This window comes from Schistocerca nitens, chromosome 1, assembly GCF_023898315.1.
Source record: "Schistocerca nitens isolate TAMUIC-IGC-003100 chromosome 1, iqSchNite1.1, whole genome shotgun sequence".
NCBI lineage: Eukaryota > Metazoa > Arthropoda > Insecta > Orthoptera > Acrididae > Schistocerca > Schistocerca nitens.
In genome coordinates, this window is record NC_064614.1 from 1016102813 (window position 1) to 1016124989 (window position 22177).

Below are 22177 nucleotides of genomic sequence, written 5' to 3' on the forward strand. Positions count from 1 at the left end.
GCACTATGGGACTTAACATCTGAGTTCATCAGTCCCCTAGAACTTAGAACTACTTTAACCTAACCAACCTAAGGTCATCACACTCATCCATGCCCGAGGCAGGATTCGAACCTGCGACCGCAGCGGCTGCGCGGTTCCAGACTGAAGCGCCTAGAACCGTTCGGCGACACCGGCCGTCCTAAAAGAAGGGATCGGTTGACAGGACACATCGTGACTCATCAAGAAATCATCAGTTTGGTAAGGAAGTGCGAGGAGACCGGTACCTGAGTACAGTAAGTAGGTTCGAGTGGTTGAAGGTTGCAGTAGTTAGAGAGCCAGAAACCAGTCTTCTGGGTCATAGAATTACGAGGATAAGTGTAACTCTTCATTGGATCTTATCAACGTATGATCGTCTCGTATTTGTGAGACGAGTACATTTGTGGCAATAATACCTAGCTGCTTCGTTTTGTTAAAACGCAAACGGGAAAGAAAGGTCAGTGAACAGTTTTATACTTCGACCACTGCCTATCAGCCCGGATGTTGAACTGAAGTCAACAATGCATGTGAAAGCCTTCATTGTACTAGTGTCATAGACTCTTACTTTGTAATAGCGGCCAATGAGAAATTTATCAACGTGTTAGATTATTGGAAATTATAAGCATGTATTTCGAAATGTGTTAGATCCGTGTTAGTCGGGTGGAGAGGTTTTTTTTCTATACTGAAAAGAAGATGAATGAAACCTAATACGTTCCAATATAATGTGAGACCAATTATTGCGTTATCAAAATGACACCGTGCTATTACATTTCTAAATAAAAGGCGGAACATGGTGAAATGCAGATGAGAACCCTCTGAAATAGAGAATATCATTTAATTTCTTGAGAGTATCCAACAATGAAAAGCACCGAATACATCTAGATTACGGGTAGTCAACCGTTTTTACCTGTCGCTCATTTCTGTGTCTCCACTAGTAACAAAATTTTATAACCGCCCACCAGTTCCTCAGTAATAGTGATTTAAAAAGTACGAAAGTCACTTTATCTTTTAAAATTTGTAAATCAGCGTTACAGAAAGCTAAAGCAAATAAAAACACACTCCTGGAAATGGAAAAAAGAACACATTGACACCGGTGTGTCAGACCCACCATACTTGCTCCGGACACTGCGAGAGGGCTGTACAAGCAATGATCACACGCACGGCACAGCGGACATACCAGGAACCGCGGTGTTGGCCGTCGAATGGCGCTAGCTGCGCAGCATTTGTGCACCGCCGCCGTCAGTGTCAGCCAGTTTGCCGTGGCATACGGAGCTCCATCGCAGTCTTTAACACTGGTAGCATGCCGCGACGGCGTGGACGTGAACCGTATGTGCAGTTGACGGACTTTGAGCGAGGGCGTATAGTGGGCATGCGGGAGGCCGGGTGGACGTACCGCCGAATTGCTCAACACGTGGGGCGTGAGGTCTCCACAGTACATCGATGTTGTCGCCAGTGGTCGGCGGAAGGTGCACGTGCCCGTCGACCTGGGACCGGACCGCAGCGACGCACGGATGCACGCCAAGACCGTAGGATCCTACGCAGTGCCGTAGGGGACCGCACCGCCACTTCCCAGCAAATTAGGGACACTGTTGCTCCTGGGGTATCGGCGAGGACCATTCGCAACCGTCTCCATGAAGCTGGGCTACGGTCCCGCACACCGTTAGGCCGTCTTCCGCTCACGCCCCAACATCGTGCAGCCCGCCTCCAGTGGTGTCGCGACAGGCGTGAATGGAGGGACGAATGGAGACGTGTCGTCTTCAGCGATGAGAGTCGCTTCTGCCTTGGTGCCAATGATGGTCGTATGCGTGTTTGGCGCCGTGCAGGTGAGCGCCACAATCAGGACTGCATACGACCGAGGCACACAGGGCCAACACCCGGCATCATGGTGTGAGGAGCGATCGCCTACACTGGCCGTACACCACTGGTGATCGTCGAGGGGACACTGAATAGTGCACGGTACATCCAAACCGTCATCGAACCCATCGTTCTACCATTCCTAGACCGGCAAGGGAACTTGCTGTTCCAACAGGACAATGCACGTCCGCATGTATCCCGTGCCACCCAACGTGCTCTAGAAGGTGTAAGTCAACTACCCTGGCCAGAAAGATCTCCGGATCTGTCCCCCATTGAGCATGTTTGGGACTGGATGAAGCGTCGTCTCACGCGGTCTGCACGTCCAGCACGAATGCTGGTCCAACTGAGGCGCCAGGTGGAAATGGCATGGCAAGCCGTTCCACAGGACTACATCCAGCATCTCTATGATCGTCTCCATGGGAGAATAGCAGCCTGCATTGCTGCGAAAGGTGGATATACACTGTACTAGTGCCGACATTGTGCATGCTCTGTTGCCTGTGTCTATGTGCCTGTGGTTCTGTCAGTGTGATCATGTGATGTATCTGACCCCAGGAATGTGTCAATAAAGTTTCCCCTTCCTGGGACAATGAATTCACGGTGTTCTTATTTCAATTTCCAGGAGTGTAATTACTTACCAAATAATTTGTTAAAATTTTCTGAAAATCTACTGAAAATACTTTTAATACCCCTAGAAGCTATCGCCCACCAAGAAATCTGGATCGCTCACTACGTGGCAGTAGGCACCACACTGACTACGACTGGCGTAGATAGTGAAACAGCTGGAAAAAATTACCAGATCGGGAAGGTACGACAAGTCACTTGATGAAGCTGCATATCCACAGTACTGCACACTTCACCGGCGGTTTTCACAACAAAAATTAGTCTAAATTATGACGTCACAGCCTCTCTTAGCAAAATGTTTTTGTTCGGTCTCGTATAAAGAACATGCCGTTGCAGACATTTAAGAAGTGTCGTTGCGGAGCTGTTGATCTATAATCAACTGCAAACGTATTTCCAAAACACATTTCTTCCATTCATGCGGAGATGGTAAAAATTATACAAAGTACTTGGAAGAGCTCCGCCGCTCAACATATTTCACCACGTTTAATATTTCGTGTGCTTCAAATTAAAAATTATTGCTAAGGAGACATAATGTTGAAGCGTTCTTGTAATACATAAAAATCCAAGTATTATTATAATTCACATATTTGCTAGGGGTGGCTCAATACTGAAGCAACGGAGATTATGCTCAGTGATGCGTGTTAAGACTTGTGTCCACCAAAATTCTGTCACATGCACCAGATATATGCATGTGAAGTATTGCAGACACTACTGGAAACAGAATATGTGTATGGTATTCATACTTAAAAACATTAAACCCAACTCATTACATTAAAAACATAGTATATTGTTATTAATTGTCAATGTCGGAGTTCACATATAAACGAACACTCGCTTGTCGAATAAGGGATGAAGGCTAACAATAAATCAAGCGAAAATACTACGTTGTAAGTTATGACAAAATGACTTGTTTAGCACATATGTTGGCAGCAGTTGATCCTCAGAGGTTTGCGGATGTTTTTACGCTATTGACGTGGTACATTGACAGCTGAAAACAGGAAAAACGCAATTTGCCTGAAATGCTTTGAAAAGTCGAATGTGATGTGCTGAACAAATTACGACGCTCGAGTGTCAGTAATTGATGGAAGCGGATAAACGCGTATATTACGTTTGCTGGCTGTGTAGCCCACACTTGCTGTGACCCAGTTATGGTTTGCGGCAGTAAACACATTTCTCCACAGAAAAACAGGCACTTTAATCAGAGAAAATAATGTGAAAGAATGTACGAGTCGCGCTGTTATCAAGTGCATTATCAATATTAAATAGAAAACACTTCTTTATCTTCTGCAATATTATATTTATCTGGTCACGAATCGGTTTTTGGATTGTTAGGCCATCTTAACGTGACAACTAAATGCCGCAAACACAGACGAAAACGCCTTGCGGGCTACACAGATATTATTTATACAGAAGGTACAAAAGATTCAAAGATGATGACATGTAGAGTGTTCACATAGGAAAGCGTTATATGTTCTGCCACACGGAAATAGTTAATTTAACTAAAAAAGAAAACTACAAATTTAGCGGGTAGGCACATTTAACAACTGATGAGAAATTCGCAACATTAATCTTAGGCAGTTCATCAGAGTACCGACTCTTGAAGATACACTATGTGATCAAAATATCCGGACACCTGGCTGAAAATAACTTTCAAGCTCGTGGCGCCCTCTATCAAATGGTTCAAATGGCTCTGAGCATTATGGGACTTAACATCTGAGGTCATCAGTTCCCTAGAACTTAGACCTACTTAAACCTAACTAACCTAAGGACATCACACACATCCATGCCCGAGGCAGGATTCGAACCTGCGACCATAGAGGTCGCGCAGTTACAGACTGAACAGCCTGGAACCGCTCGGCCACAGCGACCGGCGTGCCCTCCACCGGTAATGCTGGAATTCAGTATGGTGTTGGCCCACCCTTAGCTGTGATGACTCTCGCAGGCATACGTTCAATCAGGTGCTGGAAGGTTTCTTGGGGAATGGCAGCCCATTTTTGACGGAGTGCTGCATTGAGGAGAGGTATCGATGTCGGTCGGTGAGGCCTGGCGTTCTAGAACATCCCAAAGGTACTCTGTAAGATTCAGGTCAGGAATCTGTGCAGGCCAGTCCATTACAGGGATGTTATTGTCGTGTAACCACTCCGCCACAGGCCATCCATTATAAGCAGGCGCTCGATCGTGTTGAAAGATGAAATCGCCATCCCCGATTTGCTCTTCCACAGTGGGAAGCAAAAAGGTGCTTAAAACATCAATATAGGCCAGTTCTGTGAAAAGTGCCAAGCAAAACAACAAGGTATGGAAGCCCCCTCCATGAAAAACACGACCACAGCATAACACCACCGCGTCTGAATTTTACTGTTGGCACTACACACGCTGGCAGATGACGTTCACAGGGCAATCTCCATACCCACTCTGATATCAGATCGCCACATTGTGTACCGTGATTCTTCACTCCACACAATGTTTATTCGCTGTTCAATCGTCCAATCTTTACGCTCCTTAGACCAAGCGAGGTGTCGTTTGGCATTTACCGGCGTGATGTGTTGCTTATGAGCAGCCGCCCGACCATGAAATCCAAATTTTCTCACATCCCGCCTGTCATAGTACTTGCAATGGATCCTGATCCAGTTTGGAACTCTTGTGTGATGGTTTGGATAGATGACTGCCTATTACACATTACGACTCTCTTCAACTGTCTACCGTCTCTGTCAGTCAACAGACGAAGTCGGCCTGTATGCTTTTGTGCTGTACGTGTCCCTTCACGTTTCCACTTCACTATTATATCGAAAACAGTGGACCTAAGGATGTTCAAGAGTGTGGAAATCTCACAGACGTATGACACAAGTGACATCCAATCACCTGACCACGTTCGATGTCCATGTGTTCCGCGGAGCGCTCCATTCTGCTCTCTCACGATGTATAATGACTACTGAGGTCGCTGATATGGAATACCTGACAGTAGGTGGCAGCACAATGCACCTAATATGAAAAAAGTATGTTTTCGGGGGTGTCCGGATACTTTTGATCACGTAGTGTAACATCGTACACCCGCCGGTGATTCGACTCGGCTTAGAACAGGGAATCAGTGATCAGAGGCAGTTACAGCATCACTGAATACGGATGTAAATAGGAATACAAATAAAGATAACGGATCTTTCTGATGAGAAAACAAAAGACAGATTTCTGACTACCCGACATTTCAACTTGAAAATTTCTTCTCCAGCATTGACAATGATGAGCATCGACGGACAAAGTTCAAGAGCGTGGTAGAATACACTTTAGACAGGTATGTGCCTATAAAAATTGTGTGGGATGGAAAAGATCCACTGTTGCTTGATAACCGTGTTAGAAAGCTGCCATGAAAGCAAAGAGAACGGCTTTGCAAATTTAAACGTAGCCAAAGCCTCGTAGATAAACAGAAACTAAACGAATTCAAATTTAGCGTAAGGAGGGTATGCGTGAAGCGTTCAACGAATCTGAAAGTGAAATTATACCTACCAATTTGACAGAAAATGCTAAGAAGTTTTGGTCTTATGTTCAATCGGTAAACGGATCGAAGCCATCTGTCCAGACACTGTGTGACCATAACGGTATTTAAGAAGAGGATGACACAGAAAAGGCCGAAATAGTAACAGTCCTTTTCCAAAACTGGTTCACAGGGGAATATCGCATCGTAGTTCGTGCTTCAGCTCGTAGTACGAACGACAAAATAATAGATATCGAAATAAGTGACCGTGGGATAGAAAAGTAAATGAAATCTCTCAACAGGGGAAAGGGCATTGGACCTGACGGGACACCGATTATACGGAGAGTCTGCTCCTCTTCTAGCAGCAGTGTACCGTAGGTCTCGAGAGGAGTGAAGCGTTCCTAATGATTGGAAAAAAGCACAAGTCACTCCAGTTTGAAAGAGTGGTCGTCGAACAGACGCACAGAACTATAGGCCTATATGTCTGACATCGGCCTGTTGTAGAATTTTGGAACATGTTTTACAGTCGGGTATTGTGCCATTTCTGGAGACCGAACATCTCTACTGTAGGAATCAACATGGATTCCGAAAACAACGATCGTGTGGAGCACTGCTCGCACTGTTCATTCACGAGACCCAATAAGCAGCAGATACAGACGCCCGGGGAGATGCCATGTTCCTTGACTTCCGGAAGGTGTTCGATACAGTTTCGCACTGCCGCGTAATGAAGTAAATACGAGCCTACTGAATATCAGACCAAACGTTTGATTGGATTGAAGAGTTTTCAGGAAACAGAATAGAGCATGTCATCCTGAACGGACAGAGCTAAATGTAAATTCGGGTGCGCTCCAAGGGAGTGTTGTAGTCATCATCATCATCATCATCATCATCAGTGCTCTGCCAAAAGGCAGATTTTAACATGGTAGTTCTCCAGGCTGTCCGGTCTTCTGCCATCCTCTTCTCGCCTGTATAATTTCCCCTTCCCTCTATGTCGTCTATCAGCTTTTATCTCCTTCTTCCTCTCAATCTTCTCCCACAAACCAATCCTTCCAAAGCATTTCCTAGCAAGCACTCCCTTCTGAATGAATGACCCAACCAGTTCTTTTTCCTTTCTCTTAAAACCTTCAGCAGACATCTTCTCTCACCAACTCTTTCCATTACTCTTTCATTACTCACTCTTTCCATCCAGTTTATTCTCTCCATTCTCCTCCACATCCACATCTCAAATGCTTCTAGCCTTTTATCATCCTCTCGTCTCAGCGTCCGTGTTTCTGCCCCAAATAGTGCCACACTCTAGACAAAACATTTGCCAAGCCTTTCCTTAGTCCTTTATCTAATTTGCCACATAAAGTCTCCTCTTTCTGTTGAATGCCTCCTTCGCTATGGCAATTCGAGTTTTCACCTCCTGGTGACATGTCAAGTCTTCAATTATTGTGCTTCCAAGATATTTAAATGCACTTACTTGGCTAATGGTAGACTGTCCTATTTTAATATTCCACAAAAGCTTCATTCAGATCTTTCAGCATGTTATTCACTGTCCGCCCACTTTCTGCCACTAATACCATGTCATCAGCAAATATTATACATTCTATTCTCTTTCCACCAATACATATTCCTCTTTTCCCATCTAAGCTTTTCGCAACAATCTCTTCAAGGTATACGTTAAACAACAGCGGGGAAAGGCAACAACCTTGTCTAACACCTCGTCCAATGCTGTTTCCTTCTGACATTTCATTTCCAGTCCTTATCCTTACTTTCTGGTGTAAATGTAGATTCTGTATCAGTCGTCTCTCTTTCCAATCTACTCCTTTCCTATTCGAAATATCCATCAGCTTTTTGCACTGAACTCTGTCAAAAGCCTTTTCTAAATCTATAAAAACAGCAAAGATTTCTCTACCTTTTTCGAAAGATCTTTCCCCTATAGTTCTTAACAGGCCAATAGCATCTCTTGTTCCTTTTCCTCTTCTCAATCCGAACTGCTCCTCTGCAATCCCTCTATCCAGCTTGCCATATAGCCTTCTATTCAACACTCTCAACAAGACTTTAGCTGCATGAGTAATTAGACTGATGGTCCGGTGCTCTTCACATTTTTTAGTGTTTCTCTTTTTCTCGATTGGTACCATAACTGTTGCAAAGAAGTACTTTGACCATTCCCCTTTGTCATATATCTCTTTACAGAGGTAGACTATTTCTTTTCTTGCCTTGTTTCCCAGACACTTCAACAGTTCTGCTGGAAAATCACCAATTCCACATGCCTTCCTATTCTTCATCTCCTTCAGCGCCTTTTGTACTTCTGCTTCCAAGATGGTAAATCCCTTTCCATCTTCCGGCACATATTGCTCCTCTTCAACCTTAATTTCGCTTTGCATTTCATCTCCCTTATACAGACATTCAATATATTCTTGCCATCTGTTCAAAACCTCCTGTGGTTATTCTGCTAGAGTACCATCCGCTTTTTCTATTTCCATGTTATTCCTCTTTCTTTTACGTTCAAAAACTCACTAGCCAGTCTATACATCATTTCATACTTTCCCTCTTTTTCCATTTTCTCTATTTCGTCGCATTTCTGTTTCATCCATTTTTCTCTTGCTTCTTCACTTTCTCTTCTTAATTCATTATTCAGTTTCCTGTACCTCTTTTTGCCTTCTTCAGTTTCTACACTTTTCCACTTTCTCCTCTCTTTCGTCTTTTTCAACGTGTTTTCTGTTATCCATTCTTTCCTGGTGCTTGGGGATACTTTAATTCCTAGTACTTCTTTGGCAGAGTCCACGAGTCCTTCCCTCATTTTTACCCATTTGTCATTAACACTTTCATCAACACTACCTCTTTGCCATTTTTCCATAAATCTGTTCTCCAAATTTGATGCCTTTCCTACCTCTTTGAGTCTTTCTATGTTTAGTCTTTCCTTTGCTTTACCTCTACAGACTTTTTTCAACTTCACTTGTATTTCTCCCATTACTAGGTTGTGGTCTGAATTTATATCCGCTTTTGGATAAGCTTTAGCATTCTTCAAACTGTTCCTAAACCTTTTTTGTATCAGGATGTAGTCCAACTGATACTTTCCCTATTCACATTTGATATCCATGTGTAACGTCTTCTTTTGTGGTGTTCAAATTATGTGTTATTCACTGCTAATGCATTTTCTTTACAGAAACTAATTAGTCGTTCACCTCTCTCATTTCTTATTCCTAATCCAAATTTTCCTACTACATCTTCATCTCTGTTGTAGGACCGATACTTTTCACGATATGTATGAATGACCTAGCAGATAACGTCGAAAGTTTCATGAGACTTTTCGCGGAAGATGCTTTTGTCTGTAGAGAAGTCACAAGACTAAATCAAACTGTGGCTTAATGCAGGAACACTTGCAGACGAAGCTCGGTGCAGGGAGTGGCAATTGACCCTCAAAATGAACAAATCATACCTATTGCGAATACATAGACAGAAAGACAATTTAATGACTAACTACACAACTACAGTACAATCAGTAACTGGTTCCAGTTACTTTCACAATATGCGAAGAGTATGCGTAAGGATCGATTTGAACTGGAACGAGCACATAAAATTAACCACCGGTAAGTCAAACGCCAGGTTCATTGTATGAATCCCCAGAAAACGTAGTCTATCAACAAGGAGGTAGCTTACAAAACACTCGTTCGACCACTACTTGAATACTGCTCGTCAGTCTCGGATCCGTATTAGATAGAACTGACAGAGCAAACAGAGAATATCCAAAGAAGTGCAGCACGTATCGTTAGAGGTTCAGTTAGTAAGCGCGAAAGAGTCACGGAAATGCTCCGTCAACTCCAGTGGCAGGCGCTGCAAAAAGACTTGCATCACGGTACGGTCTACTGTTAACGTCCGTGACCGTACGTTCCTAGAAGAGTCAACCAATACATTGATTCCTGCTTCCTCCTACGTATTTTCCGCGAAAAGACTGTGAAGATAAAACTGGAGGGTTTCTCTCGGACCATACGCGACTGGAACAGAGAAAGGGGGGAATGACATTGGTACACGTAGCATCCTCTGCCACAGACCGTAAGGCGGCTTGCAGAGTATAGGCACTTAATTGTAACCTCAAGATGGCCTAAGAAGCCGAAAGCCAAATGAATTTAACTTTGCACAACATTTAGGAGTGTTTCCTGTTTAATATTGTTATGTTCTGTCAAGCACCACGGAAAATTCAGTGAATGTTAACCGCATTGTTATTTACGTAGTAATCACATACAAGATCTGGCAGCGATGACACAGGGCTGTAACTACCAAATGATTTAGTTTTTTTATGTATACAGATCAAAAAACGTTTTGCATCACCCCGGTTCCCAAAACTCCTGAAGATAGCGTTTACTGTGGATATTGTATCACAGACAAAGTCCCTTTGACTGTTCAGAGATGTCACTAAACCCGCCCACAGATGTAAAACTATGCATGAGCAGCGCCTATTAGACGGAGGGGGTCCGACAGCCGATCAGTTCCAGTCACTCCACCAGGAAGGAGGTAAACGGCTCATGTTGTCTGTAGTTCAACCATGCGTAGATGGTCAATACCGCAGTTCGATCGCGTACGCATTGTCACTTTGCGCAAGGAAGTGCTCTCAACAAGGAAAGTGTGCAGGCGTCTAGTAGTGAACCAAAACGATGTTGGTCGGACATGGAGGAGATACAGAGAGACAGGAATTGTCGATGACATACGTCGCTCAGGCCGCTCAAGGGTTACTACTGCAATGGATGACCGCCACCAACGGATTAGGGCTCGGAAGAACCCTGACACCTGACAGCAACGCCACCACGTTGAATAGTGCTTTTGATGCAGCCACAGGACGTCGTGTTACGACTCCAACTGTGCGCAATAGGTTGCAAGACGCACAACTTCACTCCCGACGTCCATGGCGAGGTCCATCTTTGCAACCAGGACACCATGCAGCGCGGTGGAGGTGGACCCAACAACATGCCGAATGGACCGCTCAGGATCGGCATCACGTTCTCTTCACTGATGAGTGTCGCATATGCCTTCAGCCAGACAATCATCGGAGATGTGTTTTGAGGCAACCCAGTCAGGCTGAACGCCTTAGACACACTAATAGCGAGTGCAGGGAGGTGGATGTTCCCTGCTGTTCTTGGGTGGCATTATATGGGGCCGACGTACGCCGCTGGTGGTCGTGGAAGGTGCCGTAACGACTGTACGATACGTGAATGCCATCCTATGACAGATAGTGCAACCATATCGGCAGCATATTGGCGAGACATTCGTCTTCATGGATGACAATTCGCGCCCCCTATCATGCACATCTGGTGAATGACTTCCTTCAGGATAACGACATCGCTCGACTAGAGTGGCCAGCATGTTCTCCAGACATTAACCCTATCGAACATGCCTGGGATAGACTGAAAAGGGCTGTTTATGGACGGCGTGACCCACCAACCACTCTGAGTGATCTAAGCCGAATCGCCGTTGAGGAGTGGAACAATCTGGACCAACAGTTCCTTGATGAACTATTGGATAGTATGCCACGACGAATACAGGCATGCGTCAATGCAATAGGGCGTGGTACTGGGTATTAGAGGTACCGGCGTGTACAGCAATCTGGACCACCACCTCTGAAGGACTCGCTGTATGGTGCTACAGCATACAGTGGATGGTTTTCATTAGCAATAAAAAGGGTGGAAATGATGTTTATGTTGATATTCCAATTTTCTGTACAGGTTCCGGAACTATCAGAACCGAGGTGACGCAAAACATTTTTGATATATGTGTATATATGCATACTGAAACGACGAATCAAAATTTTTACCGAACTTGGGTCTCTTGTTCGCAAGGCAGACGCGCTTATCACTACGCCACACTGGCACACTGGCATTGGGCAACTGCACGGAATACTCAAGCACCCCTCCGTCCTCAATCCAAATTCCCATTAACGCCTCTTCCCGCTTGATATCTACCCTAAACTCGAACAACATTGTAGAGGCTCTTCAACTGTACTGTAATGGCACCTCAGCATCGAACAAACTCTGTGGTTCCAGATTCCTTTTCAAGTCTCAAACATTTTTAAGACTTGAGACTCCCAAGCGTACTATTCCAATATAGTTGGAAAGCCTCTGCAATGTTGTTCGAGTTTAGGGTGAATACCAAGCGGGCTGAGGCATGCATGGGAATTTGGTCTGAGAAGGTGGCGTCCTAGATTGATATTTGGACAGACTTTCGACTAAGCGTCTGAAATTAAGTGATATATTGACGCAAATTCACTTTTTTGCTGTAAGAGTGAATTACTTGCAAATAACGTCAAAGCTGATAGACAGTAGAATTTGTTTGGCGAAATTCTTGATACAAGCACTAAGGAAAGTGAGATTGAATAACGTAATATGATGTTGTTGAAATGTGACCCAAGTAATTGCTGTGCACAGCGTAATCCGCAAATTAAAGCGATACAGGGCTGCAAAAAAACTGAATGCACTCCATAAAAAATATTTAAAATGAAGTTCGGAGCGTGTAGTGACTGACTACGTAGTTCCGTTGTTACGTTATCACTTTCAATATATTGCAAAATAAGTATTTTTATGGTTTGTTAAATGATCTTCAGTGTCAGATATATTAGAATCTTGAACATGGCTCTCAAGAGCAACGGGGAGTAAGCTTTAATTAATAAAGTAAATAGCCAATCACTTGCCGGAAGTTTATTTATTTAAACTTGACCTACGCTTCGATATTGCTGTGAGCTTCTTCTTCAGAAATATGTGGTATATATAATTAACATTTAATTGCACTATGGAGCAAACTTAACAACTAATCACCCTACGTAAGTGTATGAATTAGTACTCGAGCGGTATCAGGAAGCTAGTCAGCACGAGCAGAGGCGAGTGTATCCGTAATGGCCATGTGAACATTTGTTTCCTCAAGTACATCGCTAGAGTGCATAGCTTCCCTAGAGTTTGCGTTTCTTGTCAAATTTTATTTCTATCTACGGTAACTAATATATTTAAAAACGACGAAGAAAGAGCTCGAAATGAAATACTACTAGAGATCGTTTTGAAGTTCACCAACGAATGGCTCTGAGCACTATGGGACTCAACTGCTGTGGTCATAAGTTCCCTAGAACTTAGAACTACCTAAACCTAACTAACCTAAGGACAGCACACAACACCCAGCCATCACGAGGCAGAGAAAATCCCTGACCCCGCCGGGAATCGAACCCGGGAACCCGGGCGTGGGAAGCGAGAACGCTACCGTACGACCACGAGATGCGGGCAAGTTCACCAACGTTTTTTAAAATAATTACTTTCTAGGGGGCATCTGAAGTCTGTGGTAACTAACCGATATATAAATTTTCGTTAAAGAAACACACAGTAGTAGTTCACCGTGTGAGAACTCACTCGTAAAAAGTTCTTCCTTGCACGTAGGCAAGTGAAAGACGTATTTTATGTTAGATTTAGGCTACTCAAACTGCTGGAAAGTGATGGTGGTATAGGAAATTTTGAAGGAGCGATTTACTTATATTGTAATCCTAAGTAAGGCTAATATATTCACAAAGAAATTTGCTTACGAAATCGTTGTTCGACCACTTCTGCAGTGTTTCATTTTATCGATCTTGGACATTTGCAAAGCTAAATTTTCGAAAGGATAGGTCCAAGTAAAAGCTGTTGTGTTAGTCACAGAGCTTCTCAACAAACTCTAATTGGCGACGCTACGAAAACGATCTTCGTCATTGTGGTTGTCCTTACTCCTGAAATTTAAGGAACCGCTGTCCGATAACGGTTGAAAAGCGGAGTACTTCTTCCAAGAATCATTATTGAATTACTGCTTATGTGTGGTTGGACAAACTCTGGCGCGCAGGGAAATACGTCCAGTCTTTGTTCAATCAATTGTCGATTCGAATAATTTGGGGGGGGGGGGGGGGGGGAGAAGCGATTCTGCAACACCGTGTGTCACGTTGCGGCCTTCGGAGTTCAAACGTATATATAGAAGAAAGTAGCTCTGTTTACTTTCCTTCTATTGCATTGTTTTGCTTACAGTTAACGTTGAAACTCAAATAAAAGATTAAGTTCATGTCCTACGTCGTACCTCAACAAAAGCAAGCTAAGGAGGGTTGCGATCTTCCCTGTGCAGTTAGATAGGTTTGTACAAGAGAGCATAAGATGTTTCGGATAGAGTAAGATATTTGACGTTCCGCAATTAACTAGGTTTTGAATGAATAATCTTTATTTGCCTATCTCTAAATTCACAGTTCAGAAAATAAAGATTCTGGTTTCACATCCCATCAACGTCAAAGTAATTGGAAAGGCAGCAGAATTTCGGATTAAAGAATACTAGGACTGGAAATTGATCGCCGTATTTTTTAAGGAACCACTGCGTATTCGCCTGAAGTCATTCGGCAACACCATGGAAAAACATGTATCAGGATGTACGAGTGGGGTTTTATTCCCACAGCAACTTAATACGTGCCCGTATCCTTGCAAATGTCCAATAATTTAAACAATGTGTACCAAAAATTTATCACTTTTGTTGAGGACTGTTTTGTTGTATAGGCCGTTGCACGAAATCTACAGATACTATATTTTTCAAATTTGTTGTGTGTCTTTTAACGGGTATTTACCTTACATCGACAAGAATATTAAAGTATCTATAAAAGAACTAAAAATGTGTCTATAGGAATACCACGTCATATTTAGCTGTTTAGCTGTTATTAAAATATTAAAAGAGAATTTTTCGACTGAATTCTCATATTCAAACAACAAACAAGACAAATGTGTCATGGTCTTGGTATTTGATATGCGATTCGAGTAATTGTGATTAAATGAACCTGATCCTAACATCATTTACGGTTCAGTATCTATGAGTAAATAAAAACACACATTTCAACTTGTATGAACGTCCGCACTAAATTTTCTAAGAGGGTGCCAAAACTCTAAAACTGTCAGTTTTAACATAAATGAATTGGTCAATTTCGAAACGTCATGTCCCATGAAACAATTAATTACTTAGTTAATGACACTCCACATCCTAAAAGGGAGCCACAAGTGTCCCCTCTTCATCTCTCTCCCCACCCTACCTCTTCCTGCCTCGCCACCTTTCACGCCCACTCCCACCCCGTCCAATCACATATTACCGTGATATTCAACTTTAATATAGATGGTGGAAGTATTGTGTGTCGGATTATTGAAAGCACGTCTCCGTGGTACCTAAGAGTCGTGACATCTACATGTTATCGTTTCCGAACGAATGCATTTCGTTTTATTGCATGGATTAAATTCGTAACTACGCATTTCGAGGATAAATTCATTCCATTTTTTAACGTGTGTTTTAGATGGTTACATATCGATTACTTACGCCCCTTTAAAACCTTTTCTGATACTACAGTATAGATGCTTCGATATGTGATTGAAATTATTCGGTCTGAAAGAAAATACATGAAGATGAAGAGGTGTAAAGCTACTACTGGCTATTCTCTGCGCCAACGGAGCGAAACAGATCTATTAAAGAAATCTCTTAACAATGTATTGATTAAAACGTTATAAAATGGTGTAATTTGAGGGATTAAAATATCCGTTATTTTGCTTTAATTGCTATACAGTTTCGGTCACGTAGCAGTAAAACATTCAGAATTTATCCAGTGCTAGCCACTGCAGCAGAATGTTATCATTCAGAGATGCAGTGATGTCTGTGGAAGCTATTACAGATAAAATGTTGTCATAAGTAGTTCCATCCTCATTGCGGAAAAGAAAGTTAGTGATTACTGCTTTTATCATATCTGCAAAGTATTCATTAACAGGATAATATTATAATGAGAATAGGAGTCATCAGTATAGAGAGGAGCAAATTTAATTACCTCATACTCAAAACCTGTTCTGCAGTGATGAACAAGCTTTCGAATTATTATAACAAATAAGCTACATCCGCTTTTATAAATGTCTGCAGTATAAATGGGAAAATACGGTATGAAACAAGCTATACAACTTCATTTCCATTTGGATATGTGAATCTCATTTGGATAACTTGACTTTGGGTATGGACGAGAAGATACAAAGAAAAATCCCAAAAGCGAGTTCATTATAAAGTGGAAAGGTGGAGGAGAAACGAAATGTTTCCTTTCCAGCAAACTGTAGCTCGTTACGCGAATTTCTATGACTTGTTAGCAAAGTTGTATGACGCAGAAGTTTCTGAAGCACGCAAGAGTCTCCTCACGGATAATGATACGCTGCTTTATCAGACTTCGCACAGCCCTTTCCGAATGAACACAGAGGGACCACAAGGTTTCATCCTACATGCAGTATGTCACAAAGAGACAGGCTTTCATTGATAGTCCGAAGAGTAATTTTTGGCCGTGCTAATTTTAATACGATGTCTCTCCAGCTACTATTGTTGGTAGTCCCTCTGTACAAGATTAATATTGGGAAATGCTAATTTTGATGCAATTTCTCTCAAATCGTTAGCGAGGCTTAGTGGTTTGAAGAAGGACACCAGAGTGCAGAAATACTTCCCAAGAGGTAACTGGCGATTACGACGAGCCAGGTAAGGACAACCTTATAGATTTAGAGAGCTGCCACAGAAATCACTTGTAAGACGAAACAGCTACTTATAGAAACGTATGTTTATATGTTTGTTTGGACTGTCCGTTCTCTCTTGATTTGTGGCTTGTAAATGACAGGATATGTACCTCTCAAAGCATCAGCGGCTGGCGAGACGTCAGCCACTGGTATTGCCAAGGGTTACTTGGTATGTAAGCTACTTTAAATGGCTCTTAGATACCTGATGATATCAGGACTGAAGCCAGATGTACCGAAGAAATATTTTATTGAAGGTCCCCTGATGCAGGCTAGGGCGTCTGTGAGTTAGGATGGTGCGAGCAGGTTGTGGAGACGATGTGGAAGCCCAGGTGGCTGAAGAGAAAGGCAGCTGCAAATTAACAAGTTGTTTTACTGACTCTTGTGTGCTGCTAGACTGAGGTCCTCATTCAAAATATCAACTCGAAGTTCCTTTCCACAAGCACACGCAAAAAATAATTTTTAGGAAACGTGTCAGTCAGTACTGAAACAAGTCATGCCTTTGGCACCCAAATAATGGACATCTCGTTGTTTGTTCGAGCATTTTATGCAAAAAATTGTACTGTTATGATGCTTCATGGGCCTTTTTTCGATTCCTAAAAATAGGGAAGACCTTAGAGGGCCGCAGGCCATGGTGGCCAAGCGGTTCTAGGCGCTAAAGTCTGAAACCGCGTGACCGCTACGGCCGCAGGTTCGAATCCTGCCTCGGGCATTTATGTGCATGATGTCCTTAGGTTGGTTAGGTTTAAGTAGTTCTACGTTCTATGGGACTGATCACCTCAGAAGTTAAGTCCCATAGTGCCCAGAGCCATTTTGAAGCTTGAGGGCCGTCTTTTTACAAGCACTGATGAGATAAAAATGAAACGCGAACAGGGCTGGAAGCTATCCCAAAGATGGAGTTCCGTAAGCGTTTTGTGTTTGTAAAAATCTATGGAGTAGGAGTATAATATTTAATGCTGACTTTTCTGAACAGGATAACAATGCTGTAAGCGAATAAAAACACACCTCATATACACTCCTGGAAATGGAAAAAAGAACACATTGACACCGGTGTGTCAGACCCACCATACTTGCTCCGGACACTGCGAGAGGGCTGTACAAGCAATGATCACACGCACGGCACAGCGGACACACCAGGAACCGCGGTGTTGGCCGTCGAATGGCGCTAGCTGCGCAGCATTTGTGCACCGCCGCCGTCAGTGTCAGCCAGTTTGCCGTGGCATACGGAGCTCCATCGCAGTCTTTAACACTGGTAGCATGCCGCGACAGCGTGGACGTGAACCGTATGTGCAGTTGACGGACTTTGAGCGAGGGCGTATAGTGGGCATGCGGGAGGCCGGGTGGACGTACCGCCGAATTGCTCAACACGTGGGGCGTGAGGTCTCCACAGTACATCGATGTTGTCGCCAGTGGTCGGCGGAAGGTGCACGTGCCCGTCGACCTGGGACCGGACCGCAGCGACGCACGGATGCACGCCAAGACCGTAGGATCCTACGCAGTGCCGTAGGCGACCGCACCGCCACTTCCCAGCAAATTAGGGACACTGTTGCTTCTGGGGTATCGGCGAGGACCATTCGCAACCGTCTCCATGAAGCTGGGCTACGGTCCCGCACACCGTTAGGCCGTCTTCCGCTCACGCCCCAACATCGTGCAGCCCGCCTCCAGTGGTGTCGCGACAGGCGTGAATGGAGGGACGAATGGAGACGTGTTGTCTTCAGCGATGAGAGTCGCTTCTGCCTTGGTGCCAATGATGGTCGTATGCGTGTTTGGCGTCGTGCAGGTGAGCGCCACAATCAGGACTGCATACGACCGAGGCACACAGGGCCAACACCCGGCATCATGGTGTGGGGAGCGATCTCCTACACTGGCCGTACACCACTGGTGATCGTCGAGGGGACACTGAATAGTGCACGGTACATCCAAACCGTCATCGAACCCATCGTTCTAACATTCCTAGACCGGCAAGGGAACTTGCTGTTCCAACAGGACAATGCACGTCCGCATGTATCCCGTGCCACCCAACGTGCTCTAGAAGGTGTAAGTCAACTACCCTGGCCAGCAAGATCTCCGGATCTGTCCCCCATTAAGCATGTTTGGGACTGGATGAAGCGTCGTCTCACGCGGTCTGCACGTCCAGCACGAACGCTGGTCCAACTGAGGCGCCAGGTGGAAATGGCATGGCAAGCCGTTCCACAGGACTACATCCAGCATCTCTACGATCGTCTCCATGGGAGAATAGCAGCCTGCATTGCTGCGAAAGGTGGATATACACTGTACTAGTGCCGACATTGTGCATGCTCTGTTGCCTGTGTCTATGTGCCTGTGGTTCTGTCAGTGTGATCATGTGATGTATCTGACCCCAGGAATGTGTCAATAAAGTTTCCCCTTCCTGGGACAATGAATTCACGGTGTTCTTATTTCAATTTCCAGGAGTGTATTTAAAGCTGTAAACTTAAGGAGAAATTACTGTTACACGTTAGGCTACATGTATTCCTTTTCATTTCAGAGACTTGGTGCCCGAATGTATCTATTTAGCATTCCCACCATTTATCCGAAGTAATGAATTATTTAGCAGAAGTGCACCTGCGAAGTTGCTGATAAAAGGTGTGGATGTAGATTCAGCAAATTTTCTGTCTGCTTGCAATTGTGTGAATAAATTTCTGTTCTTGTATTTAAATCCGTAGCCACCCACATGCGAGACAAATGGGCAATATGCGTGACATAAACGAATCCCTCAGTATTCTTCATACCACAGCTCTGAGCAAAAAATTAATGTTATATTAAGTTTTCTAATTTTCTGGAGCTAATTTACTTGGTACACAGGTGAGAAATGCTTTGTCAGATTCTCATTATGATCGATGGAAGCCTTTCTTATCGGTGTAGCGACGTAAATATTTTATTGCTATATCATTATAATATACATAAGAATGGTTTTGTTAACAGCAGAATCAAGATATAATATATTAAAAGTCAATCATATAAACGCTCTAAGAAAGGAAGCACCTGAAGATGGACTTGCAGGATCCAAAATGACATGCGGTACTATTTAAACGGTTTTGAGGTAAGGCGGAATTTGGGCATACAGTCAGTTTGAAAACATTAATCTTATTCAATACGGATACTGTAGAACCCTGTGATTGTATATTAAATGTAATGTACATACAGTCACTTATAAAATAGGTCTTTACTCAGGTTAAATACACTACTGACCATTAAAATTGCTACACCACGAAGATGACGTGCTACAGGCGCGAAATTTAACCGTCTGGAAGAAGATGCTGTGATATGCAAATGATTAGCTTTTCAGAGCTTTCAAACAAGGTTGGCGCCGGTGGCGACACCTACAACGCGCTGACATGAGGAAAGTTTCCAATCGATTTCTCATACACAAACAGCAGTTGACCGGCGTTACCTGGTGAAACGTTGTTGTGATGCTTGGTGTAAGGAGGAAAAATGCGTATCATCACGTTTGCGATTTTCATAAAGGTCGGATTGTAGCCCATCGCGATGGCGGTTAATCGTATAGCGACATTGCTGCTCGCGTTGGTCGAGATCCAATTTGGAATCGGTAGGTTCAGGAGGGTAATACGAAACGCCTTGCTGAATCCCAACGGCCTCGTATCACTAGCAGTCGAGATGAAAAGCATCTTATCCGCATGCCTGTAACGGATCGTGCAGCCTCGTCTCGATCCCTGAGTCAACAGATGGGGACGTTTGCAAGACAACAACCATCTGCACTAACAGTTCGACGACGTTTGCAGCACCATGGACTATCAGCTCGGACACCATGGCTGCGGTTACCCTTGAGGCTGCATCACAGTCAGCAGCGCCTGCTATGGTGCACTCAACGACGAACCTGGGTGCACGAATGGTAAAACGTCATTTTTTCGGATGAATCCAGGTTCTGTTTACAGCATCATGATGGTCGCATCTGTGTTTCTGCGACATCGCGAAGAACGAACATTGGAAAGCATGTATTCGTGATCGCCATACTGGCGTATCACCCGCCGTGACGGTATGGGGTGCCATTGGTTACATGTCTCGGTCACCTCTTGTTCGCATTGACGGCACTCTGAACAGTGGACGTTACATTTCAGATGTGTTACGACCCGTGGCTCTACCCTTCATTCGATCCCTGCGAAACCCTAAATTTCAGTAGGATAATGCACGACCGCATGTTGCAGGTTCTATACGGGCCTTTCTGGATACAGAAAATGTTCGACTACTGCCCTGGCCTGCACATTCTCCAGATCTCTCACCAATTGCAAACGTCTGGTCAATGGTGGCCGAGCAGCTGGCTCGTCACAATACGCCAGTCACTACTCTTGATGAACTGTGGTATCGTATTGAAGCTGCATGGGCAGCTGTACTTGTACACGCCATCCAAGCTCTGTTTAACTCAATGCCCAGGCGTATCAAGGTCGTTATTACGGCCAGAGGTGGTTGTTTTGGGTACTGATTTCTCAGGATCTATGCACCCAAATTGCGGGAAAATGTAATCACATATCAGTTCCAGTATAATATATCTGTCCAATGAATACCCGTTTATCATCTGCATTTTTTTCTTGGTGTAGCAATTTTAATGGCCAGTAGCGTATTTTGGAACCAATTGAGGCTCTTCTTCAGGTAAGGCATGCATCTGAAGCGAACCCAAACAAGCTCTAAAAGTAGTTAGTAGAAAGAAATCTGTCATGCGTGACTGTTCATCTTACACTTATCTTCTTTGTATCTCCTGTATATCACTTTATATTTTTGGTTAGGGTCGCAGATAGATGATAAAACATTTAAAAAATGCGTCAGAAATAAATTCCGTAAGCAACGTTTAGGTCGCTTATTCGTCGTTCTAGATGTGCCTGCGACGGTGCCCTGGTACGCGTTCTTAACATGCTGCGAGGCGCGACTTACCCATGAAAGCAGAGGGGATGGAAGTGAGGAAGAGTTTCTGGCTGCGCACGGGCACCCCGGTCTCAGCGTCCTGCATCTCCCGCACCAGCGCCTCCATCTGCAACACACACCCACTCTCCTCACACTCTGCTCCAGGTAGTAGGGTGACAATACATACAAAACACACGTCCTTTACCTACACACTATGTGATACCTTACAGCAAGATGTGTGTAAATGGAGTGTAGTCGAAGAAAAACAGATGCTGATGAGGGAACTGGATTAGGAAATAAAGCTGAGTTGAGTTTTACTATTTGTATAACAAAATAACCACAAATGTCAGAATGAAAGGCGACGCACACTGCAGACAGGCAGAAACAAGAAACGCTTTTCTCAAAAAGAGAATATGTAAACATCTCACATAAATTTAATCGTTTTATTTTTAGTTTTATTCTTTAGTTTCTTGCATCTCACATTTTATAGTATTTTTACTTTTAGTTACCTTTAACATTGTGACTGTTTTTTAAGAACAAAATGAAGCTCTGTGCATGTGGGGGGGGGGGGGGCTACTCTTATCCCTTCTGACAGCAACGTTGACTTATTTAAACCACAGCATTGATACCGTCTTTTAATATATTAGATATCTACTTTGGAAGTGAGTTTGATAGCTGCTGCGCACCAGGGGTAAGGGGCTTCGTATGTTTCAATGGTGCACTAACATGCGTTTCGTAGCATAGAAAACAAGTTCATAAATATTTCGTAAAGAATTATTTTAACTTTATACTCTTTTTGATGGGGGGGGGC

General features: G+C 43.7%; 1 protein-coding gene across 1 annotated transcript in view; it reads right to left on the minus strand.

The window, feature by feature from the left end:
• The window catches only part of LOC126221264 (regulator of G-protein signaling 11), a 289957-nt gene extending 268464 nt beyond the window's left edge, over window positions 1-21493 (minus strand). The window contains exon 1 of the mRNA XM_049942176.1: window positions 21397-21493. Within this exon, the coding sequence (XP_049798133.1) occupies window positions 21397-21493 (97 nt within the window). The remainder of the gene's footprint in view (window positions 1-21396) is intronic.
• Window positions 21494-22177: the final 684 nt, after the last annotated feature.